Below are 12422 nucleotides of genomic sequence, written 5' to 3'. Positions count from 1 at the left end.
TCTTGCAGATTGAACTGTTTGTGCATTTCTCCATGGAGATTTCTTCCTACCAGTCACAACTTTCACTTTAATGGGGGCAATGTAATCAATGATATCTGAAAGTTTGCACTGAAACTCATCTACCAACTTATCTACGTCATTATAGTTTAAGGGTGAGGAAGAAGAGTAGATTTGATTAAATGTTTCTGCTGTGTTTTCTGTGAAAGTACGTTTTGTGATAGTAGTTTTTTGTACACGTGGGTTAACGGATAAAGAACTGTCAAAGATAACAGCAAAGTGATCCGACAGTATGTCCTGTCTGGACACACAGTAGTGTCTGTCTGGTTTGTTGTACAGATCTGAGTCTCGTGAAGTTTGTGACCCGTGTGTTGAAGCGGAATCTGTTGTTTTTATGAGCGTTCTGAAGCTTTCATATTGGCGTTCTGACTTTGGCAGCTCACAGGTTATCAGCCCAAAATACCCACCCATCGGCTCGTATTTCTTCTTCAGTAAAAAGGATCAGCTGTGTGTGAATCCTTGACGGGAACAACAGTGACAGCTGGCAGCTTTGTAACCTCCGTTAAAAGGGGCTAAACTTTGTTCTGCCGAGTTTGGGCTCCCAGTTTGGGACTGTGGCAGGGCTGATGTGCTCCCGTTAGCAGCGATGCTAACGGTTGAGGTGGTGCTGATGTAAACTAAACAGGTGTCACCGTCCGAAAACAACAATGGCCCTGCTACACCAGTGCTGACTGGTTTAAGTTTGGTCAGTTTAGGTGTTTTCAGTCATCAGTTCTTACTTTTCTAGTTTTTTTTTTCCTTTCTGCTCTCCACTCAAATGTTTTCCAGTTTCAGCCAATGAGTACAAAGAAAACACGAAGGACACTTCCTCAGGCAGGAAACATGGAGCAATAACAACTAGGCTGTAGATGCTGGACATGGGCTCCAACTAAATAAACTCCTAATTGTGACATAGGCTTGCCCTTCTTTTGAAATATGTACAAAAAAAACCATCCATTCATTAAAAAACAATGACTGAGTTTTTCATTGTTTGAGGCCCTGGTAAGCCCTTTGGAAAGGCTGGGGGATGTACCCATATAAAAGTAATTTCAAAATATGCCAAAATACTGCTTGTGGCAAAATACAAAACAGTGTGACAGCAGTTTAAGTGTTTCCTCTACATTTGTGGTTCCAGTACAGCGTTCTCCAACTAGGCTCTTTCACAAAACAGCTCTGCGAAACCGGTCTATCCTTAAGCTGCCTCGGGCCGGTCAAAAATCCTGGACGGAGCCGACATTAGCTTTCAGAAATGAAGCGGGCATTGCGGAACCACAAGAGGTGTGGAGCAGAACTCGTGTCCCTCTTTTCGTTTTCAAAACAGGGTGAATTAACTCTGTTCAGCGATTCTCTTTGTGGCTAACTAATGTTTTAAGCTAAATGCAAAGATGCTGTGTGCCATAATCGATCTTCCCTCAGTAACAAACCTGTTTAATTCTGTGGTCAGGTGGTTGCACAAACCATATGTCATCACCTCATCGCATTATTGAGCCGCTGAACCGTTTTACCTTTCCACACGTTGACCGTTTCGGCTCTGTCACTACCTCTCTTTGTGGCATAAAGACACATCAAGAATGGGCTGGCTTCGGCCCCCATCGCCACCTCAATTCATTCAGAAATCACACCAAGGCAGCCAGAAGGGTTTTGTGAAAGTGCCTATTGTTTTAGGGTCTAAAATGTAAGAAAATCAGAAAGATCTAAAGAATAAGGAGATACTTTTGAGCCTTTTTCGTATTCGTCTCTAAAAAACTGTGCTGAACACTTATGATTACGGTATTTCTTGGATTTTGGTTTATTTTTCTACACACAGACAGACTCAACAAAAACACAGGCGGAGCGTGAGTCATACCAAAGCACAGCAAGTCTCTTCTCAAAGATGGTGGCTGAATGGCTGGTGAAGTTCTTCAACCTCATGGCGTACCTGTCGATAAGAAAAGTCCATTACTCATCTGCTGACAACTCCAGTTTTCAACCCAAATTCAACTTTTGTGTTGTAAATGCGATCACAAAAATATCCAAGGTATGTTTAATGAGGACCTGATTCAAAGAGCTGTGTTTCATGACAAAAGAGAGCTGGCAGAGAGAGAGAAATCTGGCAGCGAGCTGAAAGTTGCCTCAGGCGAAACAAGCTTCAGGTCAGCTTTATCTAACCCTGGAAGCAAAGTGTTCTCGCGGTTATTTATTTATTTCAAAAATAGTCTCGGGTTCAGCTGCCTGACGTGATCCAATGAACCGTCCTTCCTGAGCGGAGGGGTTTTATCAGTCAACGTGACAGGCAGCAGCGCTGCAGCGAAGATCCACCGTCAAATGGTCGGGATCTTCGAAGGAAAATTCCCATCCCATTCTGTGTTTTTTTTTTTTTATTTCATGGGGTCAGAAGTGAAATCACTGATCAGGAGACCTACTGCTGTTTCCGATTCGGTGTCTTGCTCAAGGACACTCCAGCAGGATGGATGAGCGCCGACGAGCAGATCTTGAACCGGAGCACTTGAGCTAAACGACTGTGTCCCACTTCACCACCCTGCTGTCAGCGCGGCGCCTCTCTGACGGAGCGCTCGTTTGTTATTCTCACTTTGCTCTCTTTGAGTTGCACTCAGTCGCGTCACACGCTGGCAGCTCTCAAAGGATCAAACCCCCGAGATCCCGCAATGCGACGCCGGCTAAATTACACAGATTAACAACTTGTAGGTGTGTGAGGCTGGGGAAGAAAAAGGGCTGAAAACACCGGTTTGGAGAGTGCAGCTGATTATTTGCATGCTCATTTAATTCTAATCTGTCATGTCTTGTGGAAAACCAGGTGAATGTGGATGGCAACAGGACTGCAGAAAAGCTATTTAATTTGAGCTAAAACTACGAGATGCCAGAAAGGATGAAGTAATCCTGTGTTTGAATAAAACTGTTGCACCAAAGTTTCAACAGGTTTTTATTTTTAAGGAAAATTTACTATAATTTTACTCCTAAATCTAGTTTAGAATGGGCATTTTTTACTGGGCAAATCAAGATTAATCAGACAAAAAAGTTACACAACAATGTTATTATTTATCTACATTGCAGTCTGGACACATAAAGAGGAAAATATTTGCTAGATTCAGATCAAACTTTCTAATAAGGTAAACAAAAACTAAGCAAATCCATGAAACAAATATGCCAGTATTACATGAAATATGAAACAGATGAAATCCACTGGATACATTTAAAAGAAATACAGACACTCAGAACACACAACTCAAAATAATACAGTTAAATGGAAAACAGACATGTCTTACTAAGGACTGCTGGGCGGAAACAGTATATTGCTGAGAGACTCTGGTCTGGTTTTTCTTCTAAAATGCGCCCCCAGACACTAAATGCCCTCTCTGATGGTGCACTGGACTCATAATGAACCTTGCAACCTTTGACAGCGCCGGTTTTCCATCCTATTCTTTAGTTTCATGCTCTCTAGCCTTAATTTTATTACCAACCTTAGTTGCTCTCTCCATCCTTCTAACAATCTTTGGAACCGTTTAGTTTTAGCCACCCACAGCAATCTTAAAACCGCCCCCTCCCGTGAGGTTTGCATCGGGGACGTTCGAGACTCAATCCCAATGCAGAGCTCTTTTATGCCTTCACTGACAAAAATGTTAAGGTCCTAAATGGAGCGATGGAAACAAAATTAACCTGCATGTTGAAAGGACAGTGATTACAATATCAGATCAAACTGTTAGCAGAGTTGTCAGAACGAGCCCTCCGCTGATCTCATGTCAGCAGGGTAAGATCAGAGGACCTGGCTGTCCACAGGAGCACCTCCACATGCTGCGGGCAGTTCGTGGACACACGTGTTCAGTGTGCATGGCCTTTGTCTCGTTGAAAGACCGCGCCAGGGGGCTTTCACATGAAGGAGGCAGGATATCGCTAGTGTAGAGCTGGGCTGTCAGGGTCCTCTGAATCACTGCCAGAAGTGACTTAAAGTCAAACCCTATGACTCCCCAGATCATGATGCCAGGAGAAATTCAGATGTTTCTTGTCACAGCATTGGGAGGATTGGTCTTTCCCCCTCGGTGCACACAATAATCATCCACGGTAAAGCGGAACCAAAATTCACTGCTGAACATAACATGACACCACTTGTCATTAGTCCATGCCTCCTGATTATAACAGCACTCTAAACACAGCTGTCTCTGCTCAGGTTTTAATGGTAGTTTATGCACGGGACAGTGAACCCATAGTCTGGTTGATACCCGTCACCACGAGTCCAATGCCATGGGATTCCTAAATGCTTGGTGCACAATACAACAATCCTCCCTTGGTGTGGTCCATTAGTAGGCAACCCTGGTCCTCGAGGGCCACCATCCTGCATGTTTTACTTGTTCCTCTGCTCCATCACACCTGATTTGAATCAACGGGTGATTAACAGGCTTCTGCAGAACATGAAGAGGTGATTTAACCACTGAATCAGGTGTGTTGGAGCAGAGAAACAAGGAAAACATGCAGGATGGTGGCCCTCGAGGACCAGAGTTGTCCATGGTTGACCAGTCTGTCTTGACTGGAACCGTCCTGATATGCATTGGTGTCCTCATGTACCAACCATTTCCAACATCGGGTCACTGGGACATCTGTACACCCAACACACCGGGCAACCGCAAAATACAACTTGACCACTTGCAAAAAAACCCACAATGTGGCCCCTAACAAACTCTATGCTGTCTAACATATCTCCAAGTTACCCTCTGTTTCAGCTGACTTTCCCTCACTGTTTCGACTGACTGTCAGATGCACTGGCAACTCCCTGATAACACTACCACTCCACTTGTAACAGTGTGATAGCGATGAGACTGCTTTTGTCCTCTGGAGCTCCGTGCAGATTGGATCATTTTAAATACCCATCATTGTCACTGCATTTGTACCAAAGCACATTTAAATCGGCTCGTTCCTTCTGGGTCCCTCCACTGTTTGTACACAGCAACGGTTTTTCATTTGTTTCTACCTTCTGCACACCAGTCACACACCTTTTTAGGTGTTTTTTAGGTTTCTACATTTCAGTTTAGATCAATTAGGTCAAAGAGGAAGTAAATAACTCTGAATACTGTGGCTTTCTTTCTTAATATTTTTAGAAAGCAGTGTCAACATTGTTATACATATACATATACATATACATATACATATACATATACATACATGCACACATTCCCTGTAAATGTTCTCACCTGAGCACAGTTCAGTTTAAAGTAGCGACGGCTGTGAAAATACGCATGTTTGACTTTAATGCCGTTCTTCAAGCTCAATAGAAAACGAGAGGGTTGTACAATCGAGAGCTTAGAGAATCCCGTTGGCTCGTTTCCCCTACAGTACGTACCTGATTAGCTCCACAGTCTCTGAGTACATCGTGTAAGGCGATTTGGCCTCCAGCGGATCGCGCTCCATCGCGTTTCCACACTCTATGAAGGAGAGGGCGCCGTCTGCGTAGTTCACCGCCTTGCCAAATTTGTCCGTCTGCGTTCGCAGGGTTGAGAGGGGAGGGTGACAGACAGGAGGGGACGTGACAGAGACAGAGATGAAATGCCACGGAGCAGAGACGGGGAGATAAATAAGCCCTCTCTTTGAATAATCTCCCCCTAAGATGCAAATCCCTCGATAAATCCCAGGAAACAATGAGTAAACACGAGATAAATAACAAGTTAAATAAATCTCATTCCATTGTTCTGGGAGGATCCGATAATTCTTCTGATATTGTATAATCTTGCAGACATCATCACTCCATGAACGTGATGCACCCTTGGAGACAAATGGTGTAATAAATAACACAAATTATACAGTCGAGTCCTTGATACGAAATAGATTTGCATTCTACAGAGACTGTGCATCTAATTACGGTCTAGACTTTGGATGTTGTGCGTTTTCAACTCCATTTTTTGCTGAGTCCATTTAAGCGCCGGGCTCCTGTCCTGTGTGAGGCTGAACACAGAGGGGCGAGTGTGTGTGTTTCAGTGATTGATTCTCGGTGACACGGCTCCTTACCAAAGCATCGGCCTTGTGCTTCAGCCTCTTCGCCTCCTGCATGTAGTACTCCGCACTGTGGACTCTGCGAACAGCGCAGCCACAAAAACAAGATAAACTGTGGTGTCTGCACGGACAAGTCGTTACACAATTACTCAAATACACTGTATATATAGATATGAATTTATAAACGGGAGAGAAAAACACCCAGAAAGACTGCACGATTTACATAATCACTGACTACAAATATGCAGTGAGGTATACCGAGGAGCCTGCTTATGTATACACACCTCAGGCTTAGTGTAACCTTAGAATAACAACAAAACATGCTGTTTCATGAATAATGCAGAGCCCTTTTGGGACAAATAAGTAAGAAGATGTATTGTCTGTTCAGATTTTAACAGAACTGGACAAATGCTGATGTAGTTTGTTGTATTTTCACCACCTACGAAACACCAACAGGCTCCCGTTTGCCCCTTACTAAGATAATACGAAGATACAGTGGGCTGCAGTATCTATGTGGTTGCTTACATGTTGGAATTGACGGTAAATGGATTTGCAGTTTGATTAATTTAAATTAATAAAGTTAAATAAAGAAAAAAAAAACTATAAGATCTAAAACTGAAAAGTGGTACATGTATATGTATTCACTCCCTCAGCTTTAAAGCCCCAACAGTTATCTTCAGACACCACGTGATTAGTTAAATAAGATTAACCCCTGAGCCATCTAAGAGTCAAAGGATCTCAGTGTGCATCTGTTTTGATTACACCTCCAAGTAGTAATGTCCACCCCCAAGCAAGAGACAGCATGAAGACCAAGGAACTCTCCACAGAGGTCAGAGACAAAGTTGTAAAGAAGTACAGGTCGTGGTTGGAGCAAAGCTAACCCTGATGGAGCTGCAGCTGCTCTGCAGAGATGGGAGGATGTGTCCAAAGGTTCCACTACAAGCTGCACATGGCTGGGCTTCATGGAAGAGTGGCAGGGGGGAAAAAAAAGTTGCTCAGTTAAAATCAATTAAAACCAGATAAAACAAACCGCGACCCAAATGTCGGTCTAAAAAGACTCGTCTTCAGCTGTTTCTCAAATTAATCCATCGAGTCCACAGAATGTTGCTCTGTGGGGAAAGAGTTCTAAAGTGTAGGGACGACGACTGCAAAAGGTCTGTCCCCGAGTCTTTAGTCTTGATTTAGGGACAGATTCCTTGATCAGTCGACCTTAGGGTCCTGGGGGTGACATACGGCTGTAAACTTTTGGAAATGTATATTAAAGAAAATGCATCACCTTGCAGAGTTATAAAAGCGCAGACCAGAGCCTTGAACTGAGCTCTGTACTGAACAGGAAGCTAATGCAGAGAGATCAGTAAAGGTGTGACATGAGAACGCTTGGAGGACCTGTCAAAAGCTTAGCAGCTGTATTTTGGACGAGCTGCAGACGATCCTAAGACAATTTACTTAGACACATAAAAAAAAGATTTACAGTCGTCTGAGCGGGATAAAATAAAAGCATAACTGGCCGTCTCCATCTCCACATCTCCATACTGGAGACTCTCCAAAAGTGGGAGAAGTGGTCAGATGAAAGTAAAATGGAACGTTGTAGCCATCAAGGACAACACCATGTCTGGGGCAAATGTACAACCTTACATCAGGCTGAGAACACTGTGAAGCATGGTGGTGGCAGCATCATGCTGTGGGGATGTTTTTTATTAGCAGGGACGGGGAAGCTGGTCAGAGCAAAATAAAGAGACATTTATGAGAAAAACTTGTTTGAATTTTGAGATTAGGACAGAGGTTGACCTTCCAGCAGGACAACGATCCCAAACACTCTGCTGAAGGTTTCCACTGGTTTAATGAGAACCAGTTAAAGCTTTTGAATGGTCCAGTCAAAGCCCAGACCTCAGTCCAACTGAGAATCTCTGGTTTGATTTAAAGACAGTTGGACACAAGCAGCAGCCGTCCAACCTGAAGGAGCTGCAGCAGTTTGGTCCTGAAGAACGGACAGAAAGTCCAGTGATTAGACGGACAAAGATGATGGAGACATACCTGAAGAGACTTGCTGCTGGAAATGCTGCAAAAAGTGGTGTTGCATGAATGAAAAGATACAAAACCCATACAGTTTCTTTGAAATCCAAGTTGTAAGACAGAAAAACAGGGAAAATTGCAACCCACTACAGAGAATGCATTAGAGGGGCTCAGATCTAAGTGTCTAAAACTCTTGGTCTTAGGTGACCTTACACTGTATATCACATCTAAGAAGGGCTGAGGCCACCCGAAATACATAAAGGCACATTTTTATCTTTTATCAAAAAGGATTCCTTCTGATTTGAGAGCAGATTTCCTTTGTTTTCAGGCTCAGATATTTACCTGCTCTACATCAAATCTTCGCCTTAACGATAAAACCTCCCCTGCTCGAGTGCAAATTTGCTCTGCTTCCCTTCAAAACTGTGTTTCTGCTCCTTCCTCTTGCAACAAGGCGTCTCCTGTGTACCTGTAGACTTTCGTTACTTCAGATTTTTAGGAAGCAAGGGTAACGAAAACTCCTTATCAATATAGTCTCAGATGTTAGAGTGGCTCTAATGCCTTCTTGTGGATGGGCTCGTTTTACTTCACAGCAGCCCCTTGAGTTGATTACTGGGAAGCAGGCCTCAACAGATGATAATTTTATTCTAATTTACTTTCATTATTTTATTTATATAGGGCCAGCTGAAAACAAAGGTCACACCAGAGTACTTAAGTGCAATTCCAGTTTAAATATCTTGTATGCAAACTAATCCCTATAGTACCATTCAGTTAATGGTGGTAATTCTCTTTACTAAACTTCAGGGTTGATGAATTAGAAAACATGACGGGAGGAAAACATAACTGGTTGAAATGCACCATCGTCTGGTCATCACTGATGAAGTTGAAGGGAAAGTTCAAATATTTTGATGTGGGGTTCAGTGGAGCAATATTATTTTATCTGTCGTAGAAAGCTCTTTGAACAACCTGAGTTTAGAGAAATAAAGTTTAACTCTGATCAGACTGAGGAGCTAACAGCTAGTCAGACCAAAGTGGATCGCTGTCAACTTAAAACAGATGCACTGGTTCGTGCAGAATTTGACATCTTCGCCAGTTTTGCATTATATTATTATATACACGAAACCCAAAAAGCAGCAGAAGCTAGCTGTTGCACTTCCTGTAAGAATTTTATCCTTTTTCTGCGAAAGGAACTGAGTAATGCTAAACTAATGCGGATGTAAAGCTTTAAAAAATAGTGTTAGCAAGAATGGTTGTAAAATTTTTTCCATTTAAGATGAGGAGTGAGGAACCTCCGTCTTTCCCTCAGGCAGCAAATGTAAAATAAAAAAAACCCTACAAATTGAAACCTACAAATGTGTAAAAAACCTGTTATTTTTCATCAATTTATAATTGTCACATCAAACGGGCTTACAAACTGAGTCTGGCCCTCAGAGGAATTTCTAAAAATTAAATTGGCACCTGAGAACAAAAATGTTCTAAGATGGCAGCAGTCCACTTTATAAAGTAAAGTCCATGATTTTAATTTTGGCTCCATGTCTACTGAGTCAGAGACCCCTGACTGAGGGACCTGCTTTAATAATTTGGTCATACATGTTAGAGCCTAGCTGATCAGTAATTATCTGGAGCGGACGAAGTAAATTAAAATGAGTGTTCTACAAAAAAGACATCATCATCATCATCATCATCATCATATCTGGACCATAATTGGTTGTGATTTTTGACAGAGTTGTATTTCAAAATAATAATAATAATAAAAACAGAGAGCAGAACACAAAAATCCAACAGAAAAAGTGTCACAAAAGACACCTGATTGCACAGAGGCACACACAGGGGAGGACACAGGGGAGGACATTAGTCCAAACAACCGGTGCACTTGAGAGAAGAAACACGATTTTGAAATGAAGCAGAGCAAATGTAGACAATAGCAGGAGCTTCCTGAGAGCTCAGGCAGAATTTGGGGAGAGAACAGTTCAATATGTGGGCTTAGAAACAAGACATCTACACTCTTCTTAAAAATAAACAAAAACAGTTTGAACATTTTGACGTGGGGTTTAGGGAGAGGTTATGAATGTTTAACATCTTACCAGTTGTAGATAGCTCTCTGAACGACCTCAGTTTATTATAAAAAAAAGAGCTTAATTCCGACCTGATTGATGAGCTAACGGCTAGTCTGAATGAAACCAAAACCAAAGTTGACTGCTGCTGTTTTAAAACCTCCAAATCAAAAATATCATAGTGGTTTCTACAAAACTGTTTTATGAGCCCTTACATTGCAGCCAGTTTCTCATTACTTGGTTATTTACATGGAATTCTTTGGCTATAACCAAGTGCAGATAATCGCAGCAGCAGCAGCTAGCTGTAGCACTTCCAGTGCACTTCAGACAGGAGTTGTCAAATTGACAGCAGTGGAGTAGATTGAAACCTTTGCATTTTAATAAACCTCTTTGAAAGTCTAAAGGTTTTTTTTTTTATGACTGCAAACTTTGCTTTGGAAGAGGTTCTGTTCGGACTCTAATGACAAGTTCTTAAGGGATTATTTAACTCCTTCTTCAAACTGAGGTTGTTCAAAGAGCGAAAACAGCAGGTAAGATATTGTTTGTTCACAACTTTTCCACAGTACTCCACTTCAAAGTGTCTGAACAATTCTTTTCAGATAGTTTTACACCCCCTGTTAATAAATCTGCAGGTTAAGCTGAGTGTTTCATGATGATTATTTACATCCCAGTAAAGCAAACGTACAGGCAACAGTCTTAGGTGGGCAAAAAGCCGGGTCCGTTTTCTGACATGATGGTGGCCTACGTAACCTGGATTTTGTAACTCATTCTAAACTTCTGACTCTGTGTAAATAAAATATGAATCTCTTGATGAAGAAGCAGGACACGTCACAGGGTCGAATCAAACAGCTCATCCAAAAACCAAAAAACAATCCCCCGGCTCCGGACGCAGCTCAAACAGTTTTTTTCCAACTTGTAGCAGCTCTCAGTTAAACCCCACAGCCGATGTGCTGGTGTGCATGCTGCGGTGTTTCTACGTACGTGTCACTGAAGGACAGTCTCGGCCGGCGCGGTTCAGCGGGGTCAATCAGCGTCTCGGACCACACCTCTGAGTCTGAATGTCCGTTGGCATGGTAACCGTCTCCACAGGGTTTATCGCCATGGGAATCCATTTCCTGTAGCAGACAATGCGTAGAAACCTGTGGTTTGAATCCTGTTAGCATAATAATGTGAGGCTTTCATGGCCCGGCTAGTTAAACTTTACAGTTATGCTCTGACTCCGTGATGGATTCGCTGTGACACCTGGGTCAAAGAGCTACAGCAGATGGGCCAACAGGGCTTGAAGTGAGAGTTGAATAAATAAGAGGTGGTCAAAGAACAACATCTTCTGCTTTAATCACACATGACTGATCCATCCTGACTTGTATTTTGGTTAATGTTTCACCATGTAGCCCCTGTTGGTTCCAGCTGTCTTATTTTCCTCTGGAGGTGTGAATTATTTTCCCGTCGTCAGCCTCGTTCGTCATGAAAACTTACATTGCCGTTTCTCGTGTGCGACAAAGCCTTCCCTTCGCCTCGCCGGTGTCGGTGAGAGGAAGACGAGGAGGAAGCGGACGACGTGGAGCAGGGCAGCACTCCGACGGCACCGGCCTCCTCGCCGAGGGAAGAGGCGCCGTCACATGTCCGTTTACGAGGCGGTTCGTCTGAAAGCGGGGACAGCAGGGGCGGGAGCAGCTTCTCGTCACGCCGTCGAGTCTGCTTCCTGTTCAGGGAACTACTGAACACAAAGCACAAAAACAAAGATTTCATCGTGTCAATTTGTTAAATTTGTGCTGGGGTTACGGCACAGTTAAACTACAAACCAAGGGTGTGAGAACTATTATTAACAAGTGTAAATTATGACCAAAAGAACAAGATCTTGGATACAAGGAGCTGAAATGAGCTTTTTCTATAGGGAGGCTGGGCTCAGCCTTAAAGATAAGGTGAGGACTTCCAGCTCAGAGTAGAGCCACTGCTCCACAGCATCAAAAGGAGTCAGTTGAGATGGTTCTGGTATCTGATTAGTATGTCTCCTTGGTGCCTCCCAGTGGAGTTTTTCTGGGTATGTCCCACTTGTAGGAGACTAAGAGGCAGACCCAGAACTCACTGGAGGTATTCTGTACCCTCTCTGGTCTGGGAACGCCTTGCTTCTACAATCCAGCCACAAATAAGTGGAAGAGAGTTAATGGATGGATGGATGGATGGATGGATGGATGGATGGATGGATGGATGGACGGACGGACGGACGGACGGATGGACGGATGGATGGATGGATGGATGGATATATGGATGGATGGACGGACGGATGGATGGATGGATGGATGGATGGATGGATGGATGGATGGATGGATGGACGGATGGCTGGAT

General features: G+C 43.1%; 1 protein-coding gene across 2 annotated transcripts in view; it reads right to left on the bottom strand.

Moving 5' to 3' along the window:
- Positions 1-12422, bottom strand: part of aff2 (AF4/FMR2 family, member 2) — a 225188-nt gene that overhangs the window by 9474 nt on the left and 203292 nt on the right. The window contains exons 18-22 of one of the 2 annotated variants that reach the window (XM_017423101.3): positions 11553-11793; positions 11058-11191; positions 6028-6091; positions 5366-5502; positions 1883-1954 (exon numbers count right to left, since the gene is read on the bottom strand). In XM_017423101.3, coding sequence (XP_017278590.1) covers positions 1883-1954; positions 5366-5502; positions 6028-6091; positions 11058-11191; positions 11553-11793 — 648 coding nt within the window. The remainder of the gene's footprint in view (positions 1-1882; positions 1955-5365; positions 5503-6027; positions 6092-11057; positions 11192-11552; positions 11794-12422) is intronic. The other variant, XM_037977386.1, reaches the window with a different exon arrangement.

The sequence above is a fragment of the Kryptolebias marmoratus genome, linkage group LG9 (genome assembly GCF_001649575.2).
Source record: "Kryptolebias marmoratus isolate JLee-2015 linkage group LG9, ASM164957v2, whole genome shotgun sequence".
Lineage (NCBI taxonomy): Eukaryota > Metazoa > Chordata > Actinopteri > Cyprinodontiformes > Rivulidae > Kryptolebias > Kryptolebias marmoratus.
This window is presented reverse-complemented; position numbering and strand designations above follow the sequence as displayed.